We start from the raw sequence: 15,361 nt of genomic DNA on the forward strand, positions 1-15,361 counted from the left end.
AGATGTAAGTAATGGTAAAAAGAGTAAATGAATTTGCCCTTTAGGTATGGAGGCGCCCTGTAGGTTTACCCTGCTGTGTATAGGGTTCCCTGAAGGTGTATCAAGCAGTATATAGGGTTGCCCTGTAGGTGTACCCTGCAGTATATGGAATAGCCCTGAAGGTGTACCCTGCAGTGTATGGAAAAGCCCTGGAGGTGTACCCTGCAGTGTATGGAATAGCCCTGAAGGTGTACCCTGCAGTGTATGGAGTAGCCCTGGAGGTGTACCCTGCAGTGTATGGAGTAGCCCTGGAGGTGTACCCTGCAGTGTATGGAGTAGCCCTGGAGGTGTACCCTGCAGTGTATGGAGTAGCCCTGGAGGTGTACCCTGCAGTATATGGAGTAGCCCTGAAGGTGTACCCTGCAGTATATGGAGTAGCCCTGAAGGTGCACCCTGCTGTGTATGGGGTTGCCCTGTAGGTGTACCCTGCAGTGTATGGAGTAGCCCTGGAGGTGTACCCTGCAGTATATGGAGTAGCCCTGGAGGTGTACCCTGCAGTATATGGAGTAGCCCTGAAGGTGCACCCTGCTGTGTATGGGGTTGCCCTGTAGGTGTACCCTGCAGTGTATGGAGTAGCCCTGAAGGTGTACCCTGCAGTGTATGGAGTTGCCCTGAAGGTGTACCCTGCAGTGTATGGAGTAGCCCTGGAGGTGTACCCTGCTGTGTATGGGGTTGCCCTGGAGGTGTACCCTGCAGTGTATGGAGTAGCCCTGAAGGTGTACCCTGCAGTGTATGGAGTAGCCCTGGAGGTGTACCCTGCAGTGTATGGAGTAGCCCTGAAGGTGTACCCTGCAGTATATGGAGTTGCCCTGAAGGTGTACCCTGCAGTATATGGAGTAGCCCTGAAGGTGTACCCTGCAGTATATGGAGTAGCCCTGAAGGTGTACCCTGCAGTATATGGAGTAGCCCTGAAGGTGTACCCTGCAGTGTATGGAGTAGCCCTGAAGGTGTACCCTGCAGTGTATGGAGTAGCCCTGGAGGTGTACCCTGCAGTATATGGAGTAGCCCTGAAGGTGTACCCTGCAGTGTATGGAGTTGCCCTGAAGGTGTACCCTGCAGTGTATGGAGTAGCCCTGGAGGTGTACTCTGCAGTGTATGGAGTAGCCCTGAAGGTGTACCCTGCAGTATATGGAGTTGCTGTGTATGGGGTTGCCCTGTAGGTGTACCCTGCTGTGTATAGGGTTGCCCTGAAGGTATATCAAGCAGTACACGGGATTGCTCTGTAGGTGTACCCTGGTGTGTATTGGATTGCCCTGTAGGTGTACCCTGGTGTGTATAGGGTTGCTCGGTGGGTGTACTCTGCTGTATGGGGTTGCCCTATAGGTGTACCCTGCAGTATACAGGTAACGCTGATGTGTATGGGGCTGCCTTGTAGTTGTACTCTGCTGTGTAAGGAGGTGCAATGTATGTGTACCCTGCTGAACATGGGTATGTCTAAATGTCCTAGCTGAATCACATCTGAGACATCCAGGTAAGGCTAGAATTATGCTAACAACACCCACTGTTAAAGTACAGGACAGCATGACCTGCAGGCTTTATGAAGAAGTAAGGCTGTCAGCCTTCCTGAGATAATACAACCTAACTTCTTTCTAATGCCCACAGGTCATGTTTTATCCAACTTATCAACCGACTGACGATACTTTGGCTATAAATTGCTTGTTTCACCCAGTCTCTCTCCAATATAAGAGCTGAACTGGACCAATGTCCGTGCTGGAAGTGCCTAGCACTCCCCACGATGTCCATTCCTTATGTCTGGCTGAAGCTCACCACATCACTGATGAATATAAAACAACAAAAAAGGCAGAAGAAAACTGTGACATTTTACTGTCTGAATTATACATTTAAAGGCATCAACACTGAAACATTGTCTATTTTGATTTACAAAGCCTTTATGGCAACGTAGATAAAGTATCAAAGTGGTACAATATGCATGACTGGAGTTATGCTGGTTTCACTGTGCACAAGCCTGAGAAGAGGAAGCACACACATTATGCTGAAAACACCACTCACATTTCATACAGTATTTACACAAACTTATATACAGAAGATGATGGAAGAATGACAGCATGTATTATAAACAACTTGGAGATGATTATGAAAATGGACTTTTGGAAGCCTTGATTTTGCATATGAAATTGCAACATGAAAATGTGATACTAAACACTAATAAATAGCACACTCGTATGATGACACGGTGGCATGTTCAACATGCATAATAACAGACTAGAAATATGCTGCCTTGACTTAAAGTATATGTACCTGTACATATGTTTATACACACAACACAGACTGGCACAGCATCCATACACACTGACAACTAGTCCTTAACTGATGACCCTCCAGTGAGACACCAGCATTACAGATAGGTTCACTGCGCCATCGTAGAGATCACACCACCTGTGATTTGCCTACCCATAAGTACAATGAATATATTATTAGCTCCAGTCAAGAAATGTTTAGAAGACCATCAATACCTAGTCATGACCTACACACAAAACTATATATGTGGAAACAGTTACATACACTAGTCTAAAACTTAAAGAGAATTTGAAGAAAGAACTGTAGTCAATGACTAAGTGCAAAGAAATGTAGTGTAGAATGCTAGAATGGAAAGTACAGTGTTCCACAACCACAGGTGAATGTACACCAGTGACAGTCGCCACTGCAGTACACCATCAGGGTAACTACATACACCACTGACAGTGGCCACTCAAGTACACCATCAGAGTAACTACGTACACCACTGACAGCAGCCACTTACTGATGAACCAGTATTAGATGAGCCATGACCTGACAAATGACCCCAGTTTGCATATATGGGAAGGCCCTCTAGAACATTCTATTGGAAAAATGAGTGAAAGAGGTTGTCGCCTACAACTTGACAAATTCAGTTTCCTCCTGCGAACCGTGTCTACGAGACATGTGTCAACAGAAGCGGCATTGAGTTCGCGCCACAGTCTTAATCTCCGATCTACCTCATGTAAGTGCAGCAGCCAAGTGTATTCGTCTACATTCCTTGCCCCGCCTACTTTTCACAAACGGGTTTACTGCGCAGGCTCATCTAATACATGTCAAGCAGTAAGTACACCATCAGTGTAACTATGTACACCCTTTAAGTACACCATCAGTGTAACTACGTACACCCTTAAAGTACACCATCAGGGTAACTACGTACACCCTTAAAGTACACCATCAGGGTAACTACGTACACCCTTAAAGTACACCATTTGGGTAACTACGTACACCACTGATAGCAGCCACTTAAGTACACCATCAGGGTAACTGTACATCTGTAAAGTACACCATCAGTGTAACTATGTACACCTTAAAGTACACCATCAGGGTAACTATGTACACCACTGACAGTTGCCACTCAAGTACATCATCAGTGTAACTACATACACCCTTAAAGTACACCATCGGGGTAACTACGTACACTACTGACAGCAGCCACTCATCAGTGAAACTACATACACCCTTAAAGTACACCATGAGGGTAACTATGTACACCACTGACAGCAGCCACTCAAGTACACCATCAGTGTAACTACATACACCCTTAAAGTACACCATCGGGGTAACTACGTACACCACTGACAGTCGCCACTGAAATACACCATCAGTGTAACTATGTACAAACTTAAAGTACACCATCAGGGTACCTAACGTACATCACTGACAGCAGCCACTGAAATACACCATCAGTGTAACTACGTACACCCTCAAGTACACCATCAGGGTAACTATGTACACCCCTGAATTACACCATCAGGGTAACTTCTACGTAAACCACTGAAATACACCAATAAGGTAACTCTATCAGGTTCAAATAGCACCATTGATAGCATCAGTTTATACAACATTGTACAACACCCCACAGAAAGCCATCAAAATGTCAAATCGATAAGAGTCAAGAATGGACATGTTCAAGACTAAATTTTATGAATAATGTTCCCATGAAATTCAGAGTACCCTGCGCATCTCAGAGCATGATACTGGTGGAATCTTGATGTTAAACAAGAGAACATGACTCTAAACATGTCCAAGTTTGTCAGCCTGGAGGTGTATTATGCCAACTTCTTGTGAGTGCAACACTGAACACAAGTTTCTATTGACTGAGATGGATGTTTTTGGTGGAACCACTGTTCAAGGATATATGCAATGCATCACAAAACTTTGCAGATTCTGATACCATTTGGTATGGACAGTAACAAATGATCATAAATGCAAATTCAACATACAAAGTTGAAAAATAACTTGATGAATAGCACCCTGCCAAATCAGAGTTCAAATGATTCACTAAAATTTCACACGAGCCCTGGGGGAAAAGTTATTTCAACATCTGCGCTGCGTTGCACCCATAGAGCATGCTCTGTGATTAGGTTCACGTGGCTTGAACCTGGGAAGGCGACTCGTAAAAACACAGTGATGAAAGCAAGGATTATCGGTGTGGTTGAAAATTGAGAACAAGAGACATTTCTAGTGATTTCAAGCATCTTGGGTCTGATATAAATACACTGGGCGTAAACATGCAGATTTCAAGAATGTGTAGCAGTAGAAATATTCACTTCATTGCTAAGAATTGCTCAGTTTGAAAACTAAAATGTTTTAATGTTTTTGGAAACAGAAAAATATGTTGATTGTGGCAAGCAGTCTCAGACAAAACTCATGTCTGTTTATTGACACCTATGAGTCTGCCTGCCTGTCTGCTAATGACAATATCCAATACACAACTTCAGTGATTGACCATATGCAATTTGAACTTAACACCTATACAGAATAAACCCTCAGTGTTACAGCAAATGAACCCATCCTCTCTGACAGGCTTCAGTCCCCAAGAGGAGCGTTTCAAGGGAAGTAAACCCAACTACAAAATATTGTGCTCTTGATTTGCAATTGTACACTCATACGTTTGTTTTTTCACAATCAATAATTCATATCATATGTGTCATGAATAAGTAAGTGATAATTGTGTTTTAATTATGTTTGTTGTTTTTTTTGTTGCATGTGACCTTTAAGTTGGTCTTGATCTGAAACGTTTCTTTTCCACAAACTAACCCTGACAACTTCGAAGTGGTTTACAATCACATTTACAACCTTATTCGTGTGTTCATCTGTGAGTCTCACATACAGAATATGTGACAACTTACAGCCTTAAACTTGAAGATAGAATTGCACACAAGATCCTCCAGAGAAGACAAATGTCACCTCCAGAGAAGACAAATGTCACACGCAGCACATAAGAGGTTTGTCGAATACATTTCAAATTTTCACAAGAAGTCTGGAGACATTTTCAACATTGAAGACCCAAGAGTAAGATTCTGTGCATCATTCAGTATCATTCTGTCACCTTACATTGTCTGTAATCCATAGTGTAAAGTGTAACTAGTATATCTTCAGTGACAGACAACAGACATCATTTGATTGTGGTGCCATGGTAACAAATGATAATCCAGCAAGCACTGTGATACAGTTTCATTGCAGCAACATCTATGAGATTTCTCTTGATATAGTGCCAGCAACATCTGTGGAGGTCAGCTTTGAATGATAAATGCATTATTCTCTGATATTCAATTAAGTACATCAAATTCTCAAAGCATTCCATTCTTTCACATGTATCTACTGGTTAAACAAAGTATTAGCACAAGAACCTTACGAACAACAGATTTTAACAAAGTTAATCACAACATGCATAAAATATATTTGGGGTAGGTTTTCTGGTATGTGAAGCATTCAACAAAATATACAATTCTAAGACTGGTTTCTCAAGAATCTCCATCTGCTCTGTATTAATAAAAAAAGACACATAAACCTGTCTAAAAATACACTGATTTAGAATACTTCATATACAAAATCCCTGTCCCTAGCAACTAATAATGCAGCAAACTCTTAGTGAGTTGAGAAATTCCCAAAGTCAACAATGGACATAACCAAGTCAGATAACAAGGGACATAACTATGTCAGTGCTGCTTCCTGTCCCTGCGTGTCCGTGAGAATTGATATGCAAAGTTCTTCCGTTTGTTTATAGTCCACTTGTGGTCATTGCCTGTGGCTGCTGGTTGTTGAATCTGATCACTAGCTACTGGTGTATGAACTGTGCGCTCACTAGATCCGTGCCTGGATCGCCGTGTGGTCACACCTTCCAGGATGGGATCAACTCGAATCACCTGGACCCGCGGAGGGGGGTTTGTCTTGCTGCTGGCCTGACGGTTGCGGCTGGAGTAGCCAATGTTCTTAGCACTGCGTCGCACCATTGCTGGCATGTGATTGCTGACTGGAGTGGAACTTGTCCTTGATTTCTTGCTGGCAGGCTGATCCACCGAGAGAGCCTTTGACTTTGCAGCTTTCCGCGTCAGGATCGCAGAACCTCTTGTGACCTTCCGATTTAAGTTTTCCTTACTGAGGGAGACTACTCTAACTGCTTTATCGATGGCAGGTTTAGGGTCAGACTTTCTGCTGGCCTTGTAGCTGTCATTGGAGTCTACATCCTGTGCTGGGACAACCATCACACTGGTTTTGGAACCCCCTTCCTCCACTGGCAGAGTGTCACTCACAAACTCAACACTCTCTACAGAAGGAGAACTCTCGCCTGATGAAATTGTTACTACAGGTCTTTTGGCATTTGTTTCCTGGCTATCAGTGTCAGTTAGTTTCCTTTTACAAGAATTACCTGCGACAACACTGCTAACTCTAATACAGTTGATGCTGTCCATGTTGTCCACTACAGCCTCTGTATTATCTCCACAATCTTCATCCACCTCTACATTCCAGGTCACCGTTGTCAATGTTGCTTCGCATTCAATGGTGGCTTCCTTCTTGTCACTGTCTGAGCTGCCCCTGCTGTCCCGGGAGTCAGAGGACAGCTTCATGCTCCTCCTGGACCTGGTGTTCCGTGTGACGCTGCATGAGGACACCGGAGCAATCTGCACTTGTTCAATGTCTGTGATCACATGGGCTCGCTCCTCTTCATCCAAGTCCCAGGTAAATGGAGCAATGCTCACCTGCTGCCTGAATGCTTTCAAGGATCTTTGATTACGTTCTGCCAGCTTCTGATCCTCTTCATCATCCACATCCCAGGTGAAGGGTTCGGTCTTGACTTTCTCTCTGAGGGACTTGACTCCCTTCAACTTGTCCTCCTTCTGGGGGGAATCACTGTCTGTGGCGACATCGGATGCGATGGGTATAGTGACACTGTTTGTGCTTTCTCCTTGATTGTTGACCTCCCCATTTTGCTTGCTATCAGCATGTGGATTAGCTGCACCAACAGAATCAGATGATGTTTTGTTCACTGTTGCTAAATGTACATCAGTTGCATCACAAGTCTGCTTATCTGCATTGTCAGGGGTCTGTTTGTCAGCCACTGTTTCACAACTATCGTTTTTACCATTTCCTGTTTTCTGATCACAACACACTACTGCTGGTATCACAGCTACATCGTGTTGTTCATTTGCTGCTGGAGGTTTGTCATCCTGAGACGTGTTTGATCCGCTTGAGCCAAATTCTTCCAGAAGGATCACCTCATCTTCCTCCATGTCTGCACTGTCAGCCATGCCCCCCTCACTTGATGCTTCCATTGGTGTGCTGTCCACACTAGGATCATCCTTCGTCAAATGTTTTGTGTAGCTTGTACAATCTTCTACAGTTTCTTTTTGTATTTCTTGACAATTGTCAGTACAAGTCACAAGCGTCACTGAAGGCCTAATTTCCACCTCCGAAAGTTTCAAATGTGGATCATACGAAGCATCATCATCTAGTTTTCCATGTGATGGATGGTCTCCTGGAGCTAAACTCAGATGCAGTGACTCTTCCAACTCCTCCTTGCAGTCTTCTGATGCACTGTCTGCTTCAACCTTTGTTTCAGTTCTGTCCTCTGTTTCATCAATAGGGCTACAAGCCTCATTTTTCTGCTCTGGTCTCATGTGTTTCTTTATGAGCTTTTTCTTTTTGAAAGGATCATCATCATCTGTACGGGTGTTGAGGTAGGACAAAAAGGAATCTAAGAATGATGGACTTGTTGGATTTTGTTTAGATGTTGGTGGTGACTTTGGATTATCACATGATCCCCTCCTTGTGCTCAATGGCGATGTCGTGACTTCATCACATGAAGCACGTCGGGGTAAAGGATCTGCTGGAGCATGCAGCAGCTCAGCACTCTTTCTTCTCACAGTCTCTGCTGACAAGTTGTTCAGACGAACTTCAAAGGACTTTAGTCCAAATTCATTCTTCTTCAGCGTTCCTCTTGTCCTGCGAGACATATTGTGGTCAGGTTTAGCAGATTCTGATGCAGGAGCTGTTCTTGGTTGATTCTCATTTGAGTGGACCACTATTTGCCTTGCTAAGCTCCTGGTGACAAATTTAGCACTATGAGGCCTTTCTGGGGTTCTTTTAATAAGCACTTTGTTTTCTTCCTTTCTAGTGACTGAGGGCCTGTTTATCCTACCAACAGCTTGTCTGCTCTGTGTCTTCATCACCGCCAGTTTCTTGCTGCTGTGCAGTACATCAAGGATACTGCTCCTGGATGCCCGGGGTTTCATCTTCATAGAACCTTTGTAAAACTGTTTGGCAGGAATCGTCTTCCTCAGCCTATACACTCTGTCTGGCTGATTCAAGCCTCTCCTCTCAACTCGGGACTCATCTCCTTTCATCTTGTCCCTCCTTGTGGAAACCCTATCTTTCTTAGTGGCTCTGCCTTCTGAAGTTGTCCCCTTTTGAGCTATCTCAGGGTCAGATATTCGGTTCATGGACTTTCGAAGATTTCTCTTGGGTTGCATACCAGCTTCTACATACTCCTCAAAATCCTGCACATCTGGGTCATGGTCATTGCTAAAAACAGCAGTTGGGGCATCCTTCACTTCTGGAGGAGATGATATCGACTCTGCTTTGGTTGCCTTTTTGGAGTCCAATTCATCTTGACCAATAAAATCAGCTTTTCTGGGATGGCTTCTTAGATGTTTTACAATAGCTTTTAACTCTGATGTCGTTTCTGGTACATCTGACATATGAGGCTGATCCTTTTCTTCCTGCAGATCAGATCCTTCGGATGGATATTTGGACTCGTCTTCAGTTAAATGCAACTTACAGTGAGAACCTTCAGACTCCTCAGTAACAACAGAGCTTAAGATATGTGACTTGCTGCTGGTCAAAAGTTCAGTATTTCTTGGATGGCTCTTTAAATGTTCAAAACTTGCTCGGTCCTGATCTACTTTCAATTGCTGATCTCTTAAGAAGCTGGTGTCATCAGTCACGTCATCACCAGGTCTGGACATACCCAGATCCTTATCTTCACTGGCAACAGACGCCTTTACAAAACTTGGTGGTGGACATTGCTTGCTTTCAGTATCAGTATGACATACTTCTTGGGCAACAGTTTCTTGACATTCCTCTGGAAAACTCTTTTTCTCCACAACATTTTCCAGCTCAACGTCCGTGACCTGGTCATGAGGTTTAGCTTCTACAGAGTCAACACTTGTCAAGACTTCTGCTTCAGTTTGAGGCCTTTGGTTAGGGGTCTGAGGCACAGCTACTGTAGATTTCTCACAAATAAAGTCTCCTTCCATATTTTCTTTTTGAGTCACACTGGCATCAGAATCATGTTCCTGGAAAAGTGCACTAGGTTCTACAGGCAAGGGAGTTTCATTGATGGCATGCTCCGCAAAACCTGGTGTAACCACATTGCTCTCTCTGACTTCCAAGGAAGTACTTTGTTCTTGACAGACTGTAGAACTGATCACTGGAGCTACAGGCTTGAATGAAGTTTGTTCTGAGATTCCACTTGTTATATCTGAATGAGGGGCTGGATCATTTATCATTCTTGCAAATGCTGCAAGTTCATCAACATTTTCTTTTGAAGGGTCAGGTAGAAATTCATGGAGCGAGTCCAGAGACATGGATGTTGGCAGTGCTGTCTGAGGATCACCAGCTGCTGCACACGGGGACAAAAGATGAACATCACTAACATTCTCGGGACGGAGCTTCAGAACGTCGTCTCCTTGTGTCTGTTGCTGTCGAATCTTCAGCATGTCATTCAGGGCTTCCTGAATGTCAGGAAACGGAACATAATTTTCCTCTGATTCTTCCTTTTCTGGACTCTTTTCCACTTCATCCACATCACCCTTTTCCTCAATCAAAGCGTCCATTCTTTCTAAAATGATCTCAGAGTGCTGAGGAGTATGGTTTAAGTAGGAAATGAAAGCTGGGAAAAGTTGCTGACAGAGATGGCAAACAGTTGCCCCAGACTCCCCCTTGCGAGTGGAGTATGGCTGTAAGTGTTTAATAACTAGATGCTGGATGAGGTTCCTATGATTTCGAAACAAAGTTCCACATGGTGCACATCCACATCCCCACTCCAGGCCAACTATGATGATGACCTGCCTTGTTTCTGACAGGATCTGTGGTTTAGGTCGGCCCTTCGTTCTGGGAGATAAGGGAACGCTCTTGCCATCACTCCTAACATCACATCTATCTTTCTTCCCACTTAGCAAACATTCAAGACGGTCTTTCAGCATCTGCTTCACATTTACATGCTTCTTCTTGGGTATTGGCTTGTTCCTCTTCTTCGGTGAACTCTTTTCCCCTGTTAGTTCAGGTACAGTCTCAAACACATCATTAGATGGAATTCTTTCACTTTTTTTGGACTTCTTCTTCTTGGGAGCTGAAGCTCCTTCTGCCTCCTCATTGTTGCCTTCACCTGCAGGGATTGCTGCCTTCACTTTCTTTTTCTTTTTCTGAGCACCAGAATCTATCACAGACTGAATGATATCTTCATACTTAGCCAGTTCCTTACCATCTATAGGCACGGGTGGTGGTTTGGGCTTACTTGGACTCGACTTATTGGAATTGTTTGGGGATTTACTGGGCATTCCAGATATATTCTTACTTATTTCCTTTGTGTTGGCTGTAGGAGATGCAGATGCTTCATCTTCCGCTTGGTTGCTAAGTCCAGTATTGGGACAATTTGCACCACCTTCAGCTACAGCTGGCATCTCATGTGTTCTAGCAGCAGCAAGTCCAGTGTCTGAGACAACGGGAAGCATCCCTGGTGTCTGTGGGGTAGAGGTAGGTAGTTTTTGATCAGACGCCTTTTTGGGTTTTCTAATAGGTCCATTCAGGTTGTAACACTCAGGCCAATGTGTAACTAAACTTTCCATTCTGCAAAATGTTTGTTTACACAAAAAACACTTAAAAAATGTATTTCCATTATGACAAAGTTCTTTGAACTTTGGATTTGGTATTTTTTTGGGTTTTGTTTGCTTTGGTTTTGGTTTTGATGCCTCAGATTTAGTTTCCATGACAGACAACTGTGTTTGTCCTGCTTGTGATATTGTCGCTGCTATGGCTGCTTCAGGTGGCTGGGTTGCTGATGTTACTGTTGCTGATGATTGAGTTGTAGATGTCACTGACATGGATGCTGTTGTGAAGGTTACTTCTGTTGCTGCCTCTAACTTATCTACCACACCAGACATAACTGACACAACAGCCTTTGGGATTTCCACTTTCTTAGTTTTATTCTTCGGCTTGCTTGGAGGTGCTTGCGTTTTCTCCTTCATCATCTCCTGTCGTTTGAAATGTTCAATGAATTTTTTCAGATCATCTGTGTTTGTTAGATCCAGGGCTGCAAGATCTATAGGTGGTTCTGGTGGAAGAGGTGGACCAGAATCCAGCACAGTCAGGGTGTTCTGACCACCGTTACCTTCTACTGCTGAGTGGGGAGGCCCAGGAAGTACCTCAGTTGATGGTGGCTTTTCACATTTCTTTCGTGGTCTGCATCTGCTCTTCAGACATCTTGTTCTGTGGTCAAGCACCTCTGGGTCTGTGACACAAAAGATCTTGCATACTGGGCACTGGTATACCCTACATGCTTCCAGTGATTTGATAGTAAGTTTGGGATTTAAATGTCCCGATTTCACTGACAAATCTGATGTTTCACCATTTGCATCAACAGGAGCAAATTCTTCTGCTCTGCAAATAGACTGGATATGCTTCCGTAGATCATCCAGAGAAAGTAACTGTTCTTGACATATTTTGCATCTATAGAAGACATTGAAGAGCTTCTTCGATGCCTTCTTTGGTTTGTCAGTTGAAGAGACTGTAGCAACAACATCCTCAACTGGTGTAGATACTGCGGAGGAGCAGGAGGAAGAGATGCTCTGGTTTCCATCCATAGGGCATGGCCTAGTTTCAGCGGAGATGGCACCTTGTGCAGTAACTGGTCCTACCGAAGAGTCGGCAGCGTTTGGTGAAGAGACAACTTTGGGCAAAGTCCCAGGCTTGGAAACAGTGGAACCACTGGACAACAAGGGTTTTACACATGTCAGGCTTTCCTTGCCACATCCTCCTAACAATGCAGTGTTTGTAGTTACTTTTGAGGTCATCATTGAATTTGTAAATATAGTGGCCTTACTCTTAGGTTTTGGTTTTGGCTTGGTTAACGATGACTTCAGAACAAAGGGAACATTACTATCCCCCACAGCACTTGGAGGAGCAGCATCAGGCACGACTGCCTTACCTGTGATTTCTGATTTCTTCTTAACAATAGGAAAAACTGGACTTTTACTTTTCAAAGCAACATGAGGATGATTTGTACTTGTGTAAATAGCATTATCTACAGGAACCGATTTCTGTTCAGTGCTAGTAACAGTCTTTGAGGACAGTTTGAGCATTTGTTGGAGATTGGCAGTAATGACAGAGCTTGCTTTTGTATGATCTGTTTTCAGTACTCTATGTTGGTTTACACCTGCAAGCTGTGGTTTTCCTTGATGTTGCTGCTGCTGCTGCCTCTGAACACCCTGTGGCCGACCCTGACTCGAAGTTGTGGACATTGTGGTTTGTCCGAGCTGTTGATTCACCACAGCAACTGGCACTTGTGACTGCACCAGTTGGGGCTGAGCCAACTGAGCTGCAATAGAAGGTGCAATCTGAGCAACAGTGGATGTAGGCTGCACCCCAAGATTCACTGACATTTGAGAGGCCTGCTGGACAGGTGCTGACACAGAGTGAGACACTGCAGAAGTCCCAATGAGATTGATGGCAACAGGAACATGTTGCTGCTGGACCACTTGTTGCTGCACTGTCTGAGCAAGGTTAGTGTAATACTGAGGCTGAGGCAGAGTCTGGGTGGTCACCTGGCCTCCTGAGTATGCCACTGCCACCTGACCTGCTGGTAGGGATGTTGCCCTGGACTGGTCCTGAAGGATGACAGCTTGCTCCTGGTGCGTAGGTACAGGCAACTGAGAGGTTGGCAGCTGCGAAGGAACACGCAAGAGACCTGAGGTGATGTGGAACACAGCTGAACCTACAGATGATTTTGCCGCTGAAGGGGGCTTCACAGCTCCAGAATTAACTGCCATGTGTTTTGTGTATAAGTGTCCTGATCGAGCCTGAGTAGAGGAGGTGGACTGAAACGACTGACTGGATGTTGCACTTGCTGACACTAATTTCATTGCTCCCTTATTCAAAGATTGTGGTTTGCTATTCTTCAGGGTTTCAATCTTGGAGAGTAGCTGTTGCTGTTGGAGTAGCTGCAGCTGTTGTACAGGGTGCCCTGTTGATTGTGAGTGTTGAGTGACTGGTCCAGCATTATTGGTAGGGACCTCCTGTTCTGGGATGTTGAGTGATGAGAAGAGGGGATCAGCTGCAGACACAGGTGCAGTGTTTTTCATGTGCCCTGGCACTGGTACAGAGATCTCCTCCCCCCCAGAACCATTATTGTCGATAGTGATCTCCTGAAAAGCCTCTGGCATGAGGTCAATGTTGCCCTGCTGTAGCAACTCATTCAGAGTGTGTGCATCAGGAAGGTCAGCAAGAGAAAGGTCTTCTGTGGCAAAGAGCAACTGTCTAATCAGTGTATGTTTGTCTCCTAGTTCAGCATCAGACAGTTGTAGAGTCGGTTCAATACTCGCAATACTGCTGCTTGTCACATCTTGACTCTGGCCCTTGCCTGCAGACACCACAGTGAATGGTTTGAGATGTTTTGACACCTGAGTTATTTGTTCAGTGTAACCTGGCATACTGGAGCTGATGGGTCTCACAAGGTGTTGGTGGAGCAGGGTCCTCTGGGAGCTGTGAGGGCTCATCCCACTCTGGTCCAGCTCTGTTATGCTTCCCTCACTCACAGAACTACTGTCATTAATGAGATCTTCATTGGAGTAGTTCTGGGTGACTGCTTCTCTCTCTGCAAGATACTTGTCACATGCAGGACCAAGTGACAGCCAGTCATGATCCGGGTTCAGGTAGTAGGGTCGCAGCATGTTTAGGAGTCTCTCCACTTCAAAGAATGTGGCTGGGTTGATCTTGCCACTTTTGGTTGGGTGATCACATTCCCCAGTCTTGTTGGTACAGTTAGAACAACACACCTTGCCCCTGTCTTTCACTAGAGAAAGACTCTGATTGACATAGAAGGACTTGACCGCAGCCAGAGTTGCCTGGTTGGGGTTGAGGGCAAAGGCAGTGACAGCAGCATACATGGCAGTCTTAGGGTTGCGGGTTGCATATAGTAGAGACAGTTTCTCACATGTGGCAGCCATCGCTTGCTGTCTCTCTCGCAGGCCATCCATGTCGCCTTCCTGCATGTGTTTCTCCAGGCAGCTCTTGTCATAGTTGATGGCAAATATGCAGAGGTCTGTATACAACTGCAGGAACATGTTGCCACACTGAAACACAAACACAAATCATTATGCACTGAATCATCAGGTACTAAATCACAAACACACATAAGCAGGCACTGAAACACAAACACAAATCATCCACCACTGAATCATCAGGTACTAAAATCACTAAATCCAATTCCATATTAAAGTTTGTCGCTAATCTTGAACTCAGTTCAGTGAAATACTTCCGCGTGTATGCAGTCAGTGATGTTTTCCTAAAAACAACACATCTCAAAGGGATTAAATTAAATGGAATGACTATTGATGACTGGCACTGATGAAGGACCAGTTCAGTCAGTGGTATGTGGATAAAGTGTCTGCCAACATTGACAATGTCATCACAAAAGCCGTTGCTCTCCTGATAAGTGTCATGAAACCTATCCACGCCTGCTGGATGGTCTCAGCCTTTCAAACGGTCTAAGAACAAAGAATGTGTGTTGCATGGTTGGCGCCTGTCTGGACTATAAGACGTACTGATTGAGTGACTTTGGTTCAAGTATCCATTGTTTGACATGCGACATGTGAGTACGAGTAATGCCAGTAATTAGTCTTTCTTCACCTTGTTGTCATTGCTTAATATATGTATTGCCTTGATCTATTCCTAATTATACGAACTGGTGAATAATAAAGCGATGATAGGACACATTGTTTGTTGATTATTTACTAGCAAATTGCAT

At 44.4% G+C, this 15,361-nt stretch overlaps 2 protein-coding genes across 2 annotated transcripts in view; one reads left to right on the forward strand and one right to left on the reverse strand.

Annotated features, from left to right (window-relative positions):
- The first annotated feature begins 11 nt into the window (after positions 1 to 11).
- Positions 12 to 1,199, forward strand: LOC137296482 (formin-2-like). Its single transcript, XM_067828271.1, has 3 exons — positions 12 to 23; positions 129 to 425; positions 591 to 1,199. Exons 1-3 carry the CDS (start codon positions 12 to 14, stop codon positions 1,197 to 1,199), a joined length of 918 nt encoding a protein of 305 aa, XP_067684372.1.
- A 647-nt stretch (positions 1,200 to 1,846) lies between these two features.
- LOC137297101 (uncharacterized) overlaps positions 1,847 to 15,361 on the reverse strand; it is a 34,779-nt gene continuing 21,264 nt past the window's right edge. Inside the window, exon 7 of the mRNA XM_067829084.1 lies at positions 1,847 to 14,687. Coding sequence (XP_067685185.1) covers positions 6,000 to 14,687 — 8,688 coding nt within the window. The 3' untranslated portion in view covers positions 1,847 to 5,999. The remainder of the gene's footprint in view (positions 14,688 to 15,361) is intronic.

The sequence above is a fragment of the Haliotis asinina genome, chromosome 9 (genome assembly GCF_037392515.1).
Source record: "Haliotis asinina isolate JCU_RB_2024 chromosome 9, JCU_Hal_asi_v2, whole genome shotgun sequence".
Taxonomy (NCBI): Eukaryota; Metazoa; Mollusca; class Gastropoda; order Lepetellida; family Haliotidae; genus Haliotis; species Haliotis asinina.